Genomic DNA, 21,342 nt, shown 5'->3' with positions numbered 1-21,342 from the left:
TTATGAGGTTACTTGTCCCCAGTCGGAAGTTAGATCTCCTCCTTGGAGCGTGGTTCGGGTCTTTTAGTTTGTGAAGGAGCCCCTTACGAACCATTACGCCAGGAAACAGATCACCACCTTACCCCGAAGACGGTGTCCCTACTCGCTTTGGCTCCGGCTAAGAGAGTTAGTGAGTTGCATGGTCTATGTTACAATGTTTCCTGCTCAAGGAGTTTGGGAAAAGTAATACTCAGCTTTGTCCCTGAGTCCATTGCTAAGACTCAAGATCCGAGTGTGTTGGATCCTAGGTTCGGTCCGTTCTGTAGCCAAAGATCCCGACCAGCTGGTACTTTGCCCAGTAAGAAGTCTGAGGTGTTACCTTAAAAGAACAGCAGCAGCTTGCCCCTGTGTGTCAGCATTTTGTCAGCATGGGGAAGATCAGGAGGAGGCTCACAAGAAATATAATATCTTCTTGGATCCGCAAGGTCATTGACTTTGCACTTAATCCGACCCTCCTACAAAAGCAACCCAGAGCTCATGACGTCGGGAACATTGCAGCGTTCTTGGCGTTCAAGACAAACTACTCTGTGGGGCAGGTACTACAAGCCAGTGTGTGGAAGCGTCAGACGACCTTCACCGCCCACTATCTGCAAGACGTAACCCACAGGAACGTGGATATGTTTTCCGCTGTCCTGTGATAGCTGCACAACGAGTGGTTTAAACACCTCAAGCTCCTTGATGGACACGTAGCAGAGAGTTTAGGGCTGAGGTTACCTGGCTTAGTCTGGGGTGAATGAGTAAGAATGACTGGCTTCCTTCTTCTTTTCACCTTTCCCCCATTGGGGAAATCTGCACCACGGTACCCAACACAAACTGATCTCACCTCTCCTCTCTGCAGGTTAGATTCATTACACTTGTGTATCCTAAGTATAGAAATAATACTTGCATCCCCAATACCCCCCTGCGAGGGAGGCTGTTGGGTAAAGTCTCAGTATTCTCAGATTCCCATGACTCGAAATCCTATTTACTAAGACCAGCCATATTACTAGTATCACAAACACACAGCTTCTGCAAAAGGCCGCTAATTGTGCATAGCATAACTATTTTACTGAGGGCAGAATTCCTACTACTTACGATCTAGTATCAAAGGAGAGAGAACCCCGGGTCAAATGCCAAAAGCCAGTTGGTGAGGACTTCCACCCTCCTAAGAGGAAAGTCATCCTTATAGATAGTGAAGGGTTTGTGAATAGTGGCGGAACAAATGAAAATTTTTTGAGTGATTTGTATTCATCCAAACGATACAAACCCGGAGCTATTTATACAAATCGACCCGCCAACCTTGTCCCCCAAGAAGTCCTGCCAGAAAGCAAAGTGGGTGCTCAGCCCAGGTGTGTGAGTGAGCGGGGTAGCCGGCTACCCCCCATTTCTCCCGCTAACTAGCGATTGGGGTGGTTATCCCTCGCTAAAATTATCATGGCTTGTCTTTCAGCTTTCTTAAAGTATATCCCTATAACCTTCGAGTTAGTATCGTTAGGAAAAATATAAATTACTTAAAAGTTTGTCATTTTGCTGTCGAGGATCACACTTAGCATTTTTAAAGAGTCTTTTAGTTACTCCTACGCAGATACAAACTCTAGAGTCATTTATATGGGTTTACTCCTATGTCGATTCTCAATGACTAGAAAGAAAGAAAAGGCGCCTAATTGGTAATTATATAATAGGTTACTAGCAACTCCACTGCTGGGCTTTGTTATCTACTGCTGCAAGGCATTCTTCACTTCTCTCCTGGTTGTCACATCAAGAGGGCTGAATTCCTCTTGCTGCTCTACGATCACGACTTACTCCACACTGGATTACCCTTGCAGTGAATTCTGTACTTTGTTGTGCTGTGTCTAGTGTTGCCAGTGTTATGTGGACTTGCCCCAGCCATGGTGGTTGCCCTTTGTGGCACTTTCATGAGTAGTGTCGAGATAGATCCACATCCCCTTTGTCTGAACTACCATGGTAGGCAGTGTTCCATGGACTCCCCATATGAGTATTGTAGGGTGTGGCTGTACTCCCAGCTGTAGAAATAGCATTCCTGTTTTAAAAAGTGAACTAAGAGGACTCTTTCCCCTTCCTTGTCTTCTTCCTTGCAGAGCAAAAAGAGTAAGCTCATTGATACGATGCATAATATGCCCCAACTTGTTCCTCCTTTTCCGGAGCCCTTGGTGACTCCAGTAACTGAGGATGACGAACAATCTTTGATTACTTTGCATATTGATGATAAGTTTGTTAATGTATAATCTCCCTATGGGCTTAGTGGTCGTGAATCACTCCCAGTGACTGATCCCCTGGCTGCGGCCCCTGTAGTTCCTGTGCATGATCCAGTCTCAGTGTCATTAGAGCCTGATTACATGGATTTGCATAGATCTCCCTCGCCTCTCACTGGTGTGTTTAGTGGTGAGGCCTTTGCAGCGTAGTTCCAGCTGAATGGCTTTTTGCTTCTGTAGTTATCGCCCTTGATAGCGTTGAAAATATACCCTTGTTCTCACCCAAGAACACTACACACTTAGGTCAAGATTACCCTTTCCCCACTGTTGGAAGGTCCTTATCTTTCATCCACTCATACATATGAGCCTCGCTTGCCTCGTACATCCATGGGTACTGGGCATCGCTTTCCTCGTAAGAATTCTCCCGGCTCGTTTGAGAATTCCTCTTTCACTTTTACTGACGCTGTTGAAACTTCCTCAAGTGTGTCCATGACACAGACTATTAGTTTGTCTGATTTGTCAGAGCACAATCACGTCATCCGCTCCCAAGTAGGACATTAGCGGGAGGTTAAAGTCTACCGTTTCTACTAAAGCGTCTACGCCGTGCGTGTCAACAACACGTATCACTGTTCTCAGCGTACACAGGCTGACATATCTGTATGAGCCATCAATCTTGCGCGTGTAGACGTCACAGAATGCCGCCATTCCAGCGTGTGAATGTATTCTTCCATGCAATGACTATAATGTCATTTGACATCCTTAGGATGTATGACCTGATTGTGCATTCCCCCAAGTACTGTATGTAGATGTTCAGATGTTGCCCACGATTATGTATTTACATCAGCCCAGGTTGACTATCAGGTAGCTTCTACCTCTTGAGCCCATTTACTTCATTTGGATCCTAAGTATCCATCCTCGAGATATCATAACAATGACAAACCTACTACTTTACCAAAATCTACGTAAGCTGATATCTTGCCTATTGTTCATACTACTTCTGAGATCACGCATACTACAGCGCAACCAAAACCTTCCTTTTCAGGTATTGCTTCATTTCAGAATTAGGAGAGGAAAAGGGCACCAGAGCCCGTACCTCCTTTTCCTTGGGTGGTACCCCCATCCACACGGATTGATGTACCAGCTGAAAAATGTTACAAACACACTTCTTGTAGAAAGTGTCCTAAGAGGCCTTCCTTAGAGAGATCCTTTTTATCTCGTTGATTTGGCTCTGAGAAAGAGTATCCTGCTGCTCCCCCAGATCCTTGTAGAGGTAGAGAGCAATACCAGAAGAGTGATTATGATTCCTCCCATTATTTCTCTGTCCCCTCCTCTCATCATTCCCGTAATGATAACAGAGAGAGTAAGGGTCATTAAGTTAAGTCTCCTGGCATTGTTTTTAAGATGGAACTGCCCTATACTCTTAAACAGGAGCTGAATCATGAGGATTATGCCCTGATCACTATTGATGACTCACTGGACCTTTATGCCTGTGCAGGCCCTAGGTCTGCTGATGCCCCCCCCCCCCCAGAGGTTCTGACATTTGTGTCTGAAACCACCCATTTCTTAAAGATTATTAGCCTTATTTGTTGCATGGACAATTTAAGTGAACCTCAATTCACACAAGTGGCAAGCAGGCATTGCGCCATAGATGTGATTTTCCCACAATCTCAAAGTACTAGACACCGTTTTGGAGTTTCGTTATCTAACCAGTGTCGCGACACGCTAGACTTGTTTGATATTCAAGTCTCGGCACCTGAGAATTCACTCAAGTCGAGCATGTCCTTGAAACTACACCTTCTGCCACTTTCTCGTCAGAGAAAGTATGTTGATTTTGAGGCTCACACGAGCCCTCTATCGATTGATCGTGATGTTGCTAGGTTTCTATAAAATTAAGAAGGGTTAACGTGAGGGGAAATTAACTATGAAAAAAGATTGGGATTGGCTGGGATACTTTGCCTGAGAGCATTAGCGATAGCAATGGATGAAGGAAGCTGGTGTAGTCCCTTTCCATCACATTGCCTTAGTGTATTAATTATCTGGGTGACAGCCTAATCTCAGGGTCTTTACTGTTTTAGATAAAGAATTTCCTTAGGGGATGGTTTCCCATTTAACCTTTTATTCATAAGTACAATTCCGGCAAATATTGCTATCAGTAATTGTACGTACTTCAAGAGTTAGTGAAATATTTGCGTGTGGGAAATCATAAGTACCTTAAATCTGATGAATTCTCAGGTACTCATAATATTTTAGTTATATCCCCAATATTATAAGTATAACATAATCAAAATGCTTTATTAGTACTTGGTTTTTATTAGGTGTATCACTTGTTACACCTGAATTTAAAAGGATTGTTTTATAAAGTACTAGAAACTTGTGCATTTTGCTAATCTTACTCAACTCTATTCCTAATTCTGTATCATTTTGTTATTTCAGAACTTCTCTTCCAAGGGAAGTCGTCTGACTCACATCAAGAATGTGGGTATAACTGGACCTTCAATTTTTTTTTTTTTTATGATATGAATGGCGTTTATTGTTTAGTTCAAAAGTAACTTAGGATGGGTTACTAAATTGACGAAAACATTGATTCATTGCATCAGTATCTGAATGCTTCCCCAAATGAGACTCAGTCCAGGTTATGATGCTTATTGAAAGTAGAATTTATTGTTCGACTTTCTTTGTTATGTATATGTTGGATCTATTAATTCTCAATCAGTGCTGGTAAAAGTTTTTTTCATGCTGTTAAATGAAGTACTGTAGATTTATCAGTCAGTTGTCTTGTAGCATTATGTTCTGAGTGAGAAAAAAGTATACAATTTAAATATTTTTGATATGATTCTATTTTTTTGATGAGATTGTCTTAGATCAATTAAGAGTTGCTATAATTTTCTTGGGAATTTTTTAAGCTGATATATTTTCATTTGGAAAAGAACATTAAATTTGTGAGTGAGATTGTTGTAGAAAAGTTAAAAGGGGCTGTTGTTCTCTCAGTAGAAATGGTTTAAACTAATAGATTTTCATTTGGAACAAAACATTAAAATTGAGGCTCTATTATGTCAGAAAATTGGAACTGTTTAAGAGAAAACAAACTAGTTGATGTTGCAAAAGTTATTAATCTTTTGACTGATGGTATTCCAGGATACAAACTACAGTAATGAAATTGCCTGATCTAGTAGCGCATAGAAATTTGTGCATAGACTGCAACATCTGAGGACAAAAAGGCAAAAATGAATTCGGAACCTCCCTCAGAATTCCATGTGAAATGTGAAACTGACGACGCAACTTCAGTCACATCTGTCGACGGGAAACGTGAAACTGACGACGCAACGTCAGTCACATCTGTCGACGTGAAACGTGAAACTGACGACGCAACGTCAGTCACATCTGTCGACGTGAAACGTGAAACTGACGACGCAACGTCAGTCACATCTGTCGACGTGAAACGTGAAACTGACGACGCAACGTCAGTCACATCTGTCGACGTGAAACGTGAAACTGACGACGCAACGTCAGTCACATCTGTCGATCATGCGGAAGATTTTACTGACAGTGATTTTAGAATGGAAAATGACATATCAGTTTCTCCAGTCAGTCATGAAGATGAGGATTTGGTAGAGGATGGTGCTGAGGCTGAAGATCCCTTATCAATTTCTCCAGTCCGTTGTGAAGAGAAGGAAAGGATATGTTATAATGAAGCCAGTAATGCTTTACTTGTGCCTACAGATCAATTGATGATATTTAAGACAAAACCAGAAATATATGAGAACTGTGAAGACCCAGAAATAGGTGATGATAATGAAGGAGAGGAAGTGAAATATTCAAGCATAATGGATTCAGCAAATAGAAACAGTCTAGAGAATTGTGGGATGATTTCAATAAAAGAAGAGCAGACAGTGAGTAGTGGAAGTGAAAAATCATTTGGTCAGGAAGAACTCAAGACAGTTGTAAAAATTCGCACTGGAAAGAAGTCGCTGAAGTGTGTAACTTGCGGAAAAAAATTTGCTAAGAGATCTGACTTGAAAGTCCATATTTTAGGTCATACCGGAGAGAAACCGTTTAGGTGTAATGAATGTGGCAAAGGGTTTTCTGAGAAACATAGGCTCACAAAGCACTTGAGAATTCACTCAGGGGAGAAGCCTTTTAAAGGCAAATTGTGCGGGAGAGCATTTTCCCAGAAAAGTTACGTCGACAAACATGTAAAAACTCACACTGGTGAGAAGCCCTATATGTGCAGCGAATGTGGAAAGATCTTTTCTGTGAAAAGAAATCTTGAAAATCATATGAGTATTCACACTGGAGTGAAACCATACGAGTGTGAGAGGGCATATATTAAGAAAAGCAATCTTGTAAGCCACATGAGTACCCACACTGACGAGAAACCGTTTAGCTGTAGTGAATGCGGAAAAGAATTTGCCCAAAAATTCAATCTTGAGTGCCATGTAAAAATTCACACTGGAGTGAAACTTCTCAAGTGCAGTGAATGTCCAAGATCATATTTAAGTAAAAGTGGTCTCAGATATCATAAGAAGATCCATAACGGAGAGCGAGAAACCCCATTGTGTCTTTGCAGTCAGTGTGGCAAAGCGTTTTTTCAGATGATTGACCTCAGAAGACATATGGCTACCCACACTGGAGACAAACCATTCAGCTGTACTATTTGCGGTAAAGGATTTTCAGTGGGAAGTTATCTTGCGAAGCATTTGAAGATACACACGGGAGAGAAGCCCTACAGCTGCACTGAATGCGGCAAAGCCTATTCTCAGAAATGGGACCTCACTCTTCATATGAACAGTCATACCGGAGAAAAACGCTTCAAGTGCGTTGAGTGCGGAAAGGCTTATTCGAATAAAAGTTGTTATCAAAGTCACATGATTTTTCACACTGGGGAAGAGCCATTTAGATGTGGCGAATGCGGGAAGGGATTTTATCCAAAAAGTAGACTCGTTAGACATATGAAGACTCATAACGGAGAGAAACCGTACAAATGCGGCGAATGCGCGAAAGCATATGTCAATAAAAAAAACCTCCGCAAACATATGATTAGTCACACTGGAAAATAGCCATTACAGAGATTGTTGGAAAACAGTTTTTATAAAAAGTTCTTTTGTTAGTACATACACATACATATACCAAGGCACTTCCCCCAATTTTGGGGGGTAGCCGACATCAACAAATGAAAAAAAAAAAGGGGGGGGACCTCTACTCTCTACGTTCCTCCCAGCCTAACAAGGGACTCAACCGAGTTCAGCTGGTACTGTTAAGGTGCCACAGCCCACCCTCCCACATTATCCACCATGTTAGTAATTTGATTAATTACAACCGAGAGAATAAATTCAGGTGCACTGAATGAGGAAAAGGCCCTGCTTGATCTAAAGCTACCTCATTGCTTGTTTCAATCAGTTATACTGCTCTTGGTCTTCTGTATTTGGCCAAGCATATTTGCTTCAATAAAAGCAATATGCTGTTGGTTTGTATATTTGGAATAAAAATTTTTAAAAACATTTTATGATTTTGGAAAATCTACCATATGAAGTTAGTGTTAATTATTTTCTATTCAGAAATCAATACAATCTGGAAAACTTATTTATCTTTACACTTAATAACACATGAAATTCAGCATCAATGACTTTAGATGTCAGGATTCCTGAAAACCTTAAATCAATCAATCAATCAACACATGAAATGCGTTTACATCTATTTTGCATTTGTAATTTCTATGAGATTATCTTTGTGAATGAAAAAGAATACATATGTATTTAAAAGTACAGTAGATGAGTATGGTAGAAATGAATTTATAAGCTGTACCATGTTGCAGGAGGAAGAGAAGGAAATTGAATGGTTCCAGAGATGATGTAATTTTCCTCTGTTAGTTAAGGATGCGACTTGTTTATTCCACTAATACTGTTGCTCGATTCAAGAAATAATCACTTTATAAAAGACTGCTTATAATAGATAAAGTTCCACCAGCACAGTGTCTGAAAGATGTCCCTGCACCATTTTAAGGTAATGACAAATATAACTTGTTTAGTAGATTCCTATATTGTTTTGTGTCTTAGTGGTTCATTTCACATTCGGTTTGGTTACTCTTGCCCCACCATATGTGGGATCACAGGCTGTAATGTTCTTTTTGTGAATTGGGTAACATTTAGAGAAGGAAAGACATCTTCAATTCCACTAAATTTAACTTTATTTTCCATATCATTTCTTGACTGAAAACCATGCTGAATTATCTGTTTTTTCCTGTCTTTGGTCGTTGATCAGTGTCCCTAATTACTATCAATTTATCATTACTACTGTACTTGTGGGTTTCGTGCTGATCCCTGGTCAAGATGCTCTGGAAAATGATCAGCCATATGGATATCTTCTACAGACTTGGAAGATAAATTGTTAGTGAGTAGTTAATTGATATTACTAGAACTATGTTATCTGAATCTTACATAGATATTAAAGAAATCTTTGGGGATAAGTTTAGCAAAGCAAGATACATTGAACTACGTACTATTGGTAGATGTAATGGCGAAAAGTGGAAAAATTAAGACCAGATTCATACTTGGACAACTAAGCCATGTAAAAAACACTTCTACATGTACAAAGATGGCTTGGCTATGTGGAAAGACTCAATGATTTTAGATTGGTGAAAAATATGTAAATCTCAAAGGATTCAATGAACTGCAGTTAAGCATTATCTTTTCCAAGTATAACGCAGCTTATGAATATACAGTATATTTTTGTGTGTGGGTCATTCACAATTCAAGAATTAAAATATAAATGTGCCAGTGAGCATTTTTTTCTTTTCTTGGAAGCCATCCCCCATTAGGGTAGAATTCTTATTGTTGGCATGATATAAAGGTTAAGTTACTGAAGTCAATTAGGATTATAGGGGCGTAGCACTACTTAGTATACCATGGAAGGTGTATGGTTGGATTTTGAGTGAGTGGCAAGATGGATGATGAAAAGCCTGATGTGGGAAGAACAATGTGTGTTAAGACAAGGAAGGTGTGGATCAACTACTTGGTTTGGAACATTTATGGAAGAAGTTTAAAAGAAGATGAAATGTGTGTATGTCGTATATATGGACCCTGGAAAAGCTTATGACAGAATTGATAGGGAGGCAATGTGAGAGAGATTTATATGATGAAGTGAAGTATTTGTCGAAGTAAGTACAGTAAGTGGCAGAAGAGTGCAGCTTTGTATGAAAGTGAGATGGAGAAAAATGTTTGTTTATGGCTGTATTTGAGTGATGTGGGAAGTCAGTGAAAGGATATGGCTTCCAGAAAACGAATTGTGAACAGGAAGTGGAACGGTTAATGTTTGCAGACGAGGACAGTAATAAAAAAAGCTGCAGAAACTGATAGAATAGTTTGGTAGTGTTTGCAAGCAGAGAAAATTGAGTGTAAAGTGAGCTAAAGTAAGGTAGTAATGGTAAACGGAAGATGATGTAATGAATGTTAGTAAGGATGGTGGAAAAATCAAAGTGGAATAAATACAGTATAATGGATGACGGTAAGGTGAGAGAAGATTTTGGTCACAGAATAGAAGCAAGAGAGGTAGCTGGGTGTTTGCAGATATCAGAAAGAGATTTTAGTCGTCCGAGGAAGCCGGGGTTTGAATGTATGGAGGGAATTTTTTCAATATTAAACTTACCCGATAATCATGTAGCTGTCAACTCCGTTGCCCGACAGAATTCTACGGGAGGGATACGCCAGCTATCACTATACTAGAAGGGGGTGTACTCACAAGCGCCACCTGTGGCCAGGTACTACAGTACTTGTTGTTGACGCCACCTCACTTTTTCCTCTGTCGTGCTTCCGGCAAGATGTTCTTGGATACGCTTATGATTTTGGAGTATTGTTCACGGTTTGGTGAAGTATTTCTCTAAAATTTGCAGCTATTCGCTATACTAGAAACTTCTATATTAGCTTAGTTAGCTTTTGGAATTAATTTTATTATGGTGACGAAAAGAGTATGAACTCTCTTTCACTTTTAAATGGCCGACCCTTCCCTTAGACGGAAGTGTTGGTGTCTAAGAGAGTATAGACTCTCTTTCTTAATTTTGCTTAACAAAAGTTATAGATTTATTTTATATCTCTCCGCCTTTTATAGGCCTCTTCGATTAACTTCCTTTTATTATAAAATTATTAAAATTAATTTTTATATATTCGACCTTTCCTAATGGTAGGCGGTCTTTTCTTGTACCGAAGTTAATTAACATTGAGCCCGTCATTTCGGTTTTACCTGTTAACATATTATGCTATTTTAATGTTTTTGAAAGAATTTCTTTGATAGTCTCGTACTGTTTTCAAAGTTGAACTAACGTTTTGTTTTGTCTCTGCAGTTGTTGACGTTTCAGAACGTTCAACTTGCGCTCTATCGTTACGATAGAGAGAGAATTTTCACGGTGTCACGTTGCAGTAAGAGTAACCGTGTCTAGCGTTTTGTTCATTCTTTCTTAACTTAATGGTTTTAATTCTACAAAGGAACTTTTCATTTTGGGAAATATTTTCCTTTAACAATAATATGTTTTAACGATATATATGATTGGGCTCTTCTCTCAGGTTCTAAGTCAAGAGAGAGAGAGAGAGAGAGAGAGAGAGAGAGAGAGAGAGAGAGATAGAGACGGAGGGAGAAAGAGGAGGATAAACGTTTCGTTCAAGCGAGTAACGTTGTTATCGTTTTTGCTCTTCTCCCTATTCTCTTTAGGGGAAGAAGGTAAACGTTTCTAGAGTTTTTCTTGTTCTCAAGCTTTATGCGGTGAGAGATTTTAAACGTAGTTTATTTGATCTAGTGTTTAGTCTCTTTCCAGCCACTGAATTATTTATCTTTCATTAGATTTTTCTGTTACATTGTAATTCTGTTTTCGCAATTACTAACTTTTGAGAAAGGATAGAATTGCGTGTTTCAGGTACAAACCACTTAAAGTTTCGAGTTCAGTGAAATAAGTGCAAACAGAAAATCAAAGTGATAAGTGATTAGCGCAAAGTGTGTCAGTGTTGTGCGTGAGGGTACTTCTGTGCGTGCCAGTCGTCCTCCCAGTCCGGGACCTCTTGCAAGCTCCCAAGCCCAGGGGAGAAGCAATGTCGAAGGGCAAAAGGGTTCGGCAGGCCTTGATCGGCGCACAGAAGTATCCTCGGTGGTTGCGGGCGTGTCTTAAGAGACCGTCACTCCCACCCGCAGACGATTGAGCCCTTATTTTGCTCGTCTGCAGAAGAAATTTCGGGGAGAAAACGCTGGTCTCAGGTCTCAAGACCTCTTAAACGTAAAGTCCAGACCTATGCCAGACGTACGAAGTTAGAGTTCAACAACCCGGATGCAGTCATTGGGTTAGCTCTGACTCTCCTCAGTCTCAGGTGACTGCACTCCGCCTAAGAGGAGTAAGGTTCTGCCACAACAGATCTCTGCTGTTAAGGCTTTACCTCAGCAGACCTTAGTGTCTGCCGACCCCAAGTTGACTCTACTGCAGTCCATGCAGTCACAACTTTCAGTCTTGATGCGTGAGTGTCGGGCTGAGAAGGTTGCGCCTCCGCCTCCGCCTGCACTCGCTCCGCCTGCGCTCGCTCCGCCTGACCGCAGTACCGCCTGCCAGGCGTACGATGTTGAGCCACGTTCTGAGTTTACTGTTCCCAGTGGTGTACAGCTCCCTCCGCCTTCCTTAAGGCAACCTCAGCAATGGGATCAGGAGGCTTATACCTCTCTTCCTCCGCTTCTTGCTGCTCCACCATTGATGCAACACTCGGTTGAGGTACAACAACCTCTCCCATCCATGAGTCAGTCTCCTCAGCTCTCGCTGCAGCGAGCTCAACCCTCCTCAAGGCAAGCACAACACCTTAGCCTTGCGCCTCAGGAACATCAACTCGCGAGACAATTACTGTGTTCTGCGCAGCCACTACCTCATCGCTCACAGCTCACACCTCAGGAACCTCAACTCGTTCCTCAGGAACTTGCTACTGCGCATCCGCCAACCACTCAGCAAGCGCAACCCTTGAGGCAGCAACCTCATGCTATGAGTCAGCCACCTCAACGCATGCATCTGCCACTTTCTCCTCAACTTGAGAAATAACAAATGACAATAATAACACCTCATTACTTTCATACTTGCATTTGTAATCATATACATGTATGCCTACACAAACATTATGATAATGGAGGTTATTTGTCTTACTTATATAAAAATATATATGTATTCCTTGCAATATATTTTTAACAATATCGCAAAATATGGCAAAATATCTTCAAAACAAAAATGAATCATGAGTTATGAATGTAAGGTAAATATTATGTTGATATTAAACCCCATGCAAGCATGCATGAAGCACTCTAGCACTGGTCATGGAATTTCTGAGAAATGTTAAACGCCATGCAACACGCTCTGCTTACCTTACAGCATGCTCTACATACAGCATGCTCTGCATACAGCATGCTCTGCATACAGCATGCTCTGCATACAACATGCTCTGCATACAGCATGCTCTGCATTCAGCATGCTCTGCATACAACATGCTCTACATACAGCATGCTCTGCATACAACATGCTCTGCATACAGCATGCTCTGCATTCAGCATGCTCTGCATACAACATGCTCTGCATACAGCATGCTCTGCATACAACATGCTCTACATACAGCATGCTCTGCATACAGCATGCTCTGCATACAACATGCTCTGCATACCTTACCGCATGCTTCTCAGTCATACATCTTTGGTTGTTGCCAACTCACTAGACTGTCAAGCAGTTTCCTAATGTTGCCTTCTAGTCTGCTGCTTTTGCACCATTGAAACCCTCACGGAGAGAACTTAACTTTTCTCGGATATGGTCCCTGTAGATGAGAAAGTGCTTTTCTCCCTCCTTCTGATATTCCCTTGAGGACTCTGTCATTTGGAGAGGAGCCTTTAGCTGCGTAGCCTCCTATGGACTTTTATTTAAGCATAACATGCTTCCAGGGAAGGTAATGGTTCCATTTCAGTCACTAACCCCGTCTGTTACCACACCTGCTCCCATAGACCTTGAGCTGTGTTGCAAGACATACAGTCCAAGCTTAGTCCTTGTTAAAGGATTTTTTGTTTACGGAGTCAGTGTGTCACTGGGAAGACGTTCAACAACCAGCAGAAGTGACTTGTTGTGACGCAGTGCGGCAACCTCAGCAACCCGATAAGGAGTTGTCTGTACGACCCAGACAGTCTAGACAGCTTCGGGTTGTCACTGTACTTCCTCGCTTCCCCATGGTTGACAGTTCACAGACTGTGCAGCAGTACCATGATCTTGTGTCCGGCTCCGTCAGACGACTGGCTTTTAAGAGCTCCCACAAGTCGTCGCTGTCTGGAGATTCTCAGATGGACTATGGATCTGACCAAGGAACTGGGCCTCCTGGTCAATTTTGAGGAGTCTCAGCTCATCCCATCCCAGACCATTGTCTCCCTGGGTATGGATCTTCAGAGTCGAGCTTTTCGGGCTTTTCCGTCGGCCCCAAGGATCTTCCAAGCCCTAGAATGCATCCAGAGCATGCTGAGAAGGAACCGATGCTCAGTCAGGTAGTGGATGAGTCTAACAGGGACACTTTCATCGCTGGCCCTGTTCATCGTGTTAGGGAGAATCCACCTCCCCCCCTTCAGTATCATCTAGCTGCTCACTGGATAAAGGACATGACGCTAAAGACGGTCTCAGTTCCTGTTTCCGAAGAGAGGAGGTCTTCTCTCGCGTGTTGTAAGAACAGCTTTCTTCTCAAGGAAGTCTACCTTTGGCTGTTCAGAAACCCGACCGCCGTCTCCTCTCGGACACATCAGACACGGGCTGGGGTGCGACTTTGGACGGACAGGAATGATCGAGAACATGGAATCAGGAGCAAAGGACACTTCACATCAATTGCAGGAGTTGTTGGCGGTTCTTCTGGCCTTGATAAACTTCAAGTCCCTCCAGCTTAACAAAGTGGTGGAGGTGGACTCTGACAACATCACAGCCCTGGCTTACACCTTCAAGCAGGGAGGGACTCTTTCGTGAAGTTGTTCTAGATCGCAAGGGACCTCCTCATCTGGTCTAAAGATCGAAAGCTCACGCTGGTAACGAGGTTCATTCAGGGCGGTATGAATGTCATGGCAGATCACCTCAGCCGGAAGGGTCAGGTCATCCCCACAGAGTGGACCCTTCACAAGAATGTTTGCAGCAGACTTTGGGCCCTGTGGGGTCAGCCAACCATAGATCTGTTCACTACCTCGATAACCTAGAGACTCCTATTGTATTGTTCTCCGATTCCAGACCCAGCAGCAGTTCACGTGGATGCTTTTCTGCTGGATTGGTTCCATCTCGACCTGTATGCATTCCCGCCGTTCAAGATTGTCAACATGGTACTTCAGAAGTTCTCCTCTCGCAAAGGGACACGGCTGACGTTGGTTGGCTCCGCTCTGGCCCGCGAGAGAATGGTTCTTAGAGGTACTGCAATGGCTGGTCGACATTCCCAGGACTCTTCCTCTAGGAGTGAACCTTCTACGTCTACCTCACGTAAAGAAGGTACACCCGAACCTCCACGCTCTTCGTCTGACTGCCTGCAGACTTTCGAAAGACTCTCAAGAGCTAGGGGCTTTTCGAAGGAGGCAGCCAGAGCAATTGCCAAAGCAAGGAGAACATCCACTCTCAGAATCTATCAGTCTCAAAGGGAAGTCTTCCGTAGCTGGTACAAGACCAATGCAGTTTCCTCAACCAGTACCACTGTAACCCAGATTGCTGACTTCCTGTTATATCTAAGGAAAGTAAGATCCCTTTCAGCTCCTACGATCAAGGGTTACAGAAGTATGTTGGCAGCGGTTTTCCGCCACAGAGGCTTGGATCTTTCCACCAACAAAGATCTACAGGACCTCCCTAGGTCTTTTGAGACCTCAAAGGAACGTCGGTTGTCCACTCCAGGCTGGAATCTAGACGTGGTCCTAAGGTTCCTTATGTCATCAAGATTTGAACCTCTCCAATCAGCCTCTTTTTAGGACCTCACATTAAAAACTCTTTTCCTCGTGTGCTTGACAACAGCTAAAAGAGTAAGTGAGATCCACGCCTTCAGCAGGATCATTGTTTTCACATCTGAAACGGCTACATGTTCCTTGCAGCTCGGTTTTTGCTAAACGAGCTTCCTTCACGTCCTTGGCCTAAGTCGTTCGAGATCCCAAGCCTGTCCAACTTGGTGGGGAATGAACTGGAGAGAGTACTTTGCCCAATTAGAGCTCTTAGGTACTATCTAAAAAGGTCTTAACCTTTACAAGGACAATCAGAAGCCTTATAGTGTGCTATCAAGAAACCTTCTTTTCCAAGTTCTAAGAACTCAGTTTCTTACTATTCAGGCTTCTGATTAGAGAAACACATTCTCATCTGAAGGAAGAAGACCTTGCTTTGCTGAAGGTAAGGACACATGAAGTGGGAGCTGTGGCTACTTCAGTGGCCTTCAAACAGAGCCATTCTCTGCAGAGTGTTATGGATGCAACCTATTGGAGAAGCAAGTCAGTGTTCGCATCATTCTATCTCAAAGATGTCCAGTCTCTTTACGAGTACTGCTACACCCTGGGACCATTCGTAGCAACGAATGCAGTAGTAGGCGAGGGCTCAGCCACTACATTCCCATAATCCCATAACCTTTTAACCTTTCTCTTGAATACTTTTTATGGGTTGTACGGTCGGCTAAGAAGCCTTCCACATCCTTGTTGATTTGGCGGGTGGTCAATTCTTTCTTGAGAAGCGCCGAGGTTAAAGGTTGTGATGAGGTCCTTTAGTATGGGTTGCAGCCCTGTATACTTTAGCACCTTTGAGTTGATTCAGCCTTCCAAGAGGAACGCTGCGCTCAGTAAGGAAGACGATCTTATTAAAGGCAGAGTAACGGTTCAAGTCGACTTCCTTACCAGGTACTTATTATTTCATTGTTATTGTGGATAACTGATTATATGAAATACGGGATACTTAGCTATCCTTTAGTCTTGTACACTGGTTTTTCACCCACCCCCCTGGGTGTGAATCAGCTACATGATTATCGGGTAAGTTTAATATTGAAAAATGTTATTTTCATTAGTAAAATAAATTTTTGAATATACTTACCCGATAATCATGATTTAATTGACCCACCCTTCCTCCCCATAGAGAACCAGTGGACCGAGGAAAAAGTGAGGTGGCGTCAACAACAAGTACTGTAGTACCTGGCCACAGGTGGCGCTTGTGAGTACACCCCCTTCTAGTATAGTGATAGCTGGCGTATCCCTCCCGTAGAATTCTGTCGGGCAACGGAGTTGACAGCTACATGATTATCGGGTAAGTATATTCAAAAATTTATTTTACTAATGAAAATAACATTTTAACCAACTCTCTTTTATGGATGTGATATGTGGCTATTGAATGCCTATGAAAGAAAATAGGTTAAGTGGGTTTAAAATATAGATCAAAGTGTTTAGAGTTACTAAAGAAAGCCTTAGGATGTAGGGGATAATGGATAAAGCCCTGGTAAAGGTCTGATACTGTAGATGGTTTGAAAGACATATTGGAAAGGAAGGAACTTTATAGATCCAGAAAATACATGCATTCTGGCACAATCAGGGTGAAAACTGCAGTGTATGTAGAGGGATTTGATCTAGTGCTGGCAATCCTTCTGTATAGATGTACAAAGAAACTAATGATGTGATTATATATATATATATATATATATATATATATATATATATATATATATATATATATATTTATTTATATACATACATACATACAGTATATAGCTCAGCTGGTAGTCTTCGCAGGCATGGTTTCAGGTGAGTGGCACGAGTTCGAATCTCTGCCCAGCCAGAAGCTATTATCATTAATGAATTCCAATGAATACGTATTCTCAAGGTAGTATTTGGTATTAGATGCCATTGCAGTTGATATACTGTATATATATATATATATATATATATATATATATATATATATATATATACATATACATATACATACATACATACACTAGTATTTGTACTGCTATTTGTGGTTATTTTTTTTTCTTTTTGCCTATTGCAATTAGGTTTTAGTACATTTAACAGGTCTCTCTCTCTCTCTCTCTCTCTCTCTCTCTCTCTCTCTCTCTCTCTCTCTCTCTCTCTCTCTCTCTCTCTCTTTGTTTTTATCTGTTTTTGTAACAATGATTAAATTTAATGAGAGATTTTGGAAGTAAATATATATTTTATTCAAACTCCTTTTGTACATCCTCTGGTGCTAAAACTTTAATTATTCTAATTTTGTATGAAAAATACTCGGCAAACTTTAACAAGTGAAGATTACAAAGCAAACCGGAAATTAGAGAGGATTGCTAGACATCGGCACAAAGTAATCCATGTGAGCTCTCTCGAATCTTTCCCTCTGTATGGGATAATTAGGAATGTGAAAGTCGCCCGGATAAACAACATACCCACCAGCCAGGTAAGCTGTCCAGAAGCCAAAGGTACCAACTGTCATGATACTGTGGTCGCAGGAAGCTAGGATGGCCATGTCTTCTTCACGGTTTTTGCCTGTTTGAAGAAATAAAATTTATAATATTTATTGAGTCCTTTAATGAATATTTTCATGTCACTTTGGGATGACGATTATTCCAGTAAATACGGTTCCACTTCAAATACATTTATGGAGAGAAGATTATGCATACTTCATATCAAGGTATATATAAACAAAAGACCCTTTGAAAGTTTTTGTGAAAATGTGTAAACAAATTGATATATGGCAGATTACTCCTGAATTTTAATTCCTTGCAAATGGATTTGACTTGAACAATACTAATTAAAATTTAACCTTGAAAAAGCCATGATAAACTTGACCATCACATTAATTTGAATAGTCATCATAAGATTGTTCGCAATTGTCCCCATATGCTGAGTGTAGATCGTGGCCTCTAATTTGGGTGGATGTATTCTTCGAGGAGCAGGAAAGCTAAGTCATCTTCAGTGTCATTCTTGGCAACACCTAAAACAATGTCAGAGGGACTGTTTAGTACTTTGGTCTCATTGAGTTTGCCTACTGTTGAAGCTTAGTGGTATACGGTCCTTGCTTGGTCCTAGTGAGTATACTTCAAAGAGGTTTTTCTGCGTTGGTTATGTGTGTCGGGATCACCATACTTTCAACATGTGTTGGACGCTCTTCCTTGCTGACTCATTGATGACAAGTTGGACCTAAGGAAAGCTTTGCTTTCTTCAGCCCCAATTACGTCGTTGGTTCTGTCCTTGGAACAGAGCACTCATAGTCGTGGGGTGAGTGGAAATAGATCTCTTGAGCAACCTGTTAAGCCTTCATCCCTTACATTGGATTCTCATGCTCCGAAGATATTGGACCTTGACCCGACACCAATGGAAGCAGAGAACCTATAGTAGTAGTGTCTCTTTATGTAACTAACTGGGCGTGCTGACCATGGAGCAAGCTTCAGGTAGGACCTCTGTCATTTGATAGGTGCTATGGTGCCCCTCAGTAGTTGAGACTTTCTATGAACCTCTGTCTTTGTCCGATCTTGCTAGTTGGCCTTGGATTTAGTTGATGATCAACTCTGTGGATATGAGAACATCCTCACTTGCAGTTGGTCCTTCAAGATCCTAGCCCCCTCACATTCGTGGCAGCAAAAGTTCCAGGTTCCAGAGACTTATGTCAATACCTATTCAGGTTGACCTGGCAGGTCCTTCTTGACTTCTGAGTCAGCAACCATAAAGAGTTTTGCCATTGCAGACCTCCAAGCAGTCTTGTGTCTGACCAGTGGTCAGGCACAGTGATATATCTTTAAAAGACTACTGGGTTATCAACCTATTACTCTGTGGAGAAGTACAGGAGACACGTGTTATCTGGTAGAAGGGTAGTGACCATTTCTATCACACCATGAAGCAAATCAGTTTGCCAACTGGATTCTTAAGGAGAGGGATGCTCTGGTGTCTCCCTTTTCAAAACTAGCTGGTCCAGAGGTAACACTGGCACTTCTGAATGCGTTGATGAGGGGTCCATGTCTCTCTTGCCAAGAAGTCTCTGTCAAAGGGTCTGGTTATTTAAGGACGTCTGTAGACAAACTTTAGGGTGAAGCCTTACCTGTGATATTGGTAAGGAAGAAGATCACCACAACCTTCTGAAGACCCCAATCAAAACCACTTGCAACTTTTTCCGCTTAGAAGGACCCTGTGCATTCACAGCCCTTTTAAGGCCCCAACCTGACCAATTCAGGGAGGCTACTGTTAAATTTCCCCATCCCTTGGTGTCACAAGTAGGTAGATGCCTGGCATTCCATTGGGCACTCTAGCAGTGAAACAGGGCTGTGCTGAAAGTAGTGAATGTTCTTGATACCTTCTCTGGACAACCAACCCTCGCCTATCTCTTAAACTAATAGTATTTTTAACTATTGTATTCTTCATTATCACTGAAAATCCATGGACAAGAGTCATGATATGACAATGAAACAATCTCCAATAGATTTAGTAGATTTGAGAACAAAGCCTGCAGAAGAATATTGGGAGTCAAAAGGCAGGACAGGATTAGAAATGAAACTATAAGAGAGATTAGTCAAGTGTCATATGTGGATATCATGGTGAGGGGTTGATGGAGATGGTTTGAGCATGCTCTTTGCACTCCCCAAGAGAGATTAGTTCACCAAATTTTAACTGGGCTTCGCAAGGCACCAGAAGAGTTGGAAGATCCAGGCCTACATGACTGAGGACTATGAAGCATGAAGAAGGAGATGATGAATGGAGAAGTATGGAATTAAAAGCTCAAGATAGAGACAACTGACGAAATATAACAGAGTCCCTTTCCATTAATAGGCGTAGAAGATGATAAAATGTAAAGGTAAAAGTGTCAGCTTTTCAGTTCAAATATTATCTGAAGAGATACGAATGTCAGCCATGCAAGCCCAACCCGAGCACCACAGCGGTAACCTCCCTAGTAAACTACTTAAACTCCCAGTCCGAGGCGGGATCGATTGTCACCCTGCGAATTCAAGGCGAACTAGTTACCACTGTACTAGCAAGAAGGGATCAGTCTATAGGTATACCTGCTGAGTCATCAGCTACCATTGCCTGGCCCTCCCAGGTCCTTGCTTGATGAAAAGAGATGGTTTGGATGCTGATCATCTTTACAGTAAGGTTAGCTTCTAGAGTTATTATCCTGTCCCTTGCCTGTGCGATTCATGAGTGAAAAGAAAAGGAAAGAAAAAATGTGCTTTATTTATATTACATTGATTGTGATATAGCAACTAAATCTCACCTGGTACGAAAATCACGTCCGTGTGATTTTCGAAGGTTTTTTGGATGTATTTTCTGTCGTTGGATGAGACGACGAAAACGACGTTACTGAATCTTTCTTTGTAGAAATTCATTGCGTTTTCGTAGTAAGTTTCATTTGGTAATTTTTCTCCTCTCCTCTGGAAAAGGACATAGTGCACTATTAGGGAAAGGGAGAATATTAGAAAGAGGAGATTGTATTAGAAAGAGAAGAGAATATTAAGAATAGGAGGAATTTGAAAGAAAAAATTTTAGAAAAAGGAGAGAATATTAGACAAAGGTGAGAGTATTAGGATTAGGAGCTATGTAGGTTTAAAAGAGAATATTAGAGAAGCGAGAGGAGATAAGAAAGAGATTATTAGAAAAATATAGAATACAGTATAAGAAAAAGTAGAGAATATCAAAAACTAATCTAATATTGAAAGAGAGATAGTTGAAAAAAAGCCAGTCAAAAGATTAAAAAAAAACAGGAAAAATGTTATTTTCATTAGTAAAATAAATTTTTGAATATACTTACCCGGTGATCATATAAGCTGTCAGCTCTGCTGCCCGACAGAAAAACCTAAGGACAAAATACGCCAGCGATCGCTATACAGGTGGGGGTGTACATCAACAGCGCCATCTGTCGAGCAGGTACTCAGTACTCAATGTCAACACAGAACCAATTTTCTCCTCGGCCCACTGGGTCTCTATTGGGGAGGAAGGGAAGGTCCTTTAATATATGATCACCGGGTAAGTATATTCAAAAATTTATTTTACTAATGAAAATAACATTTTTCAATATTAAACTTAGCCGGTGATCATATAAGCTGATTCACACCCAGGGGGGTGGGTAGAGACCAGCATTATATGTTTACATTTAAGAGCTAAGTATTTTGTATTT

At 41.4% G+C, this 21,342-nt stretch overlaps 2 protein-coding genes and 1 long non-coding RNA gene across 5 annotated transcripts in view; 2 read left to right on the top strand and 1 right to left on the bottom strand.

Annotated features, from left to right (window-relative positions):
* LOC137656730 (uncharacterized) overlaps positions 1–4,830 on the top strand; it is an 88,560-nt gene extending 83,730 nt beyond the window's left edge. The window contains exon 3 of the long non-coding RNA XR_011047007.1: positions 4,665–4,830. This is a non-coding gene — a long non-coding RNA (uncharacterized lncRNA). The remainder of the gene's footprint in view (positions 1–4,664) is intronic.
* Positions 4,831–5,455: 625 nt separating this feature from the next.
* On the top strand, positions 5,456–7,315 carry LOC137656342 (oocyte zinc finger protein XlCOF6-like). The gene has a single exon (XM_068390513.1). The coding sequence runs from the start codon at positions 5,456–5,458 to the stop codon at positions 7,286–7,288; it is 1,833 nt and encodes a 610-aa protein (XP_068246614.1). The 3' UTR covers positions 7,289–7,315.
* Positions 7,316–17,397: 10,082 nt separating this feature from the next.
* The window catches only part of LOC137656727 (galactoside alpha-(1,2)-fucosyltransferase 2-like), a 71,913-nt gene continuing 67,968 nt past the window's right edge, over positions 17,398–21,342 (bottom strand). For 2 of the 3 annotated variants that reach the window (XM_068390967.1, XM_068390968.1), the window contains 2 exons: positions 20,443–20,599; positions 17,398–17,726 (listed from right to left, as the gene is read on the bottom strand). In XM_068390967.1, the coding sequence (XP_068247068.1) occupies positions 17,515–17,726; positions 20,443–20,599 (369 nt within the window). In that variant the 3' untranslated portion in view covers positions 17,398–17,514. The remainder of the gene's footprint in view (positions 17,727–20,442; positions 20,600–21,342) is intronic. The other variant, XM_068390966.1, reaches the window with a different exon arrangement.

Source organism: Palaemon carinicauda, chromosome 17 (assembly GCF_036898095.1).
Source record: "Palaemon carinicauda isolate YSFRI2023 chromosome 17, ASM3689809v2, whole genome shotgun sequence".
Lineage (NCBI taxonomy): Eukaryota > Metazoa > Arthropoda > Malacostraca > Decapoda > Palaemonidae > Palaemon > Palaemon carinicauda.
The sequence above is the reverse complement of the archived record's forward strand: the minus strand, read 5'-3'. Positions and strand labels throughout refer to the sequence as shown.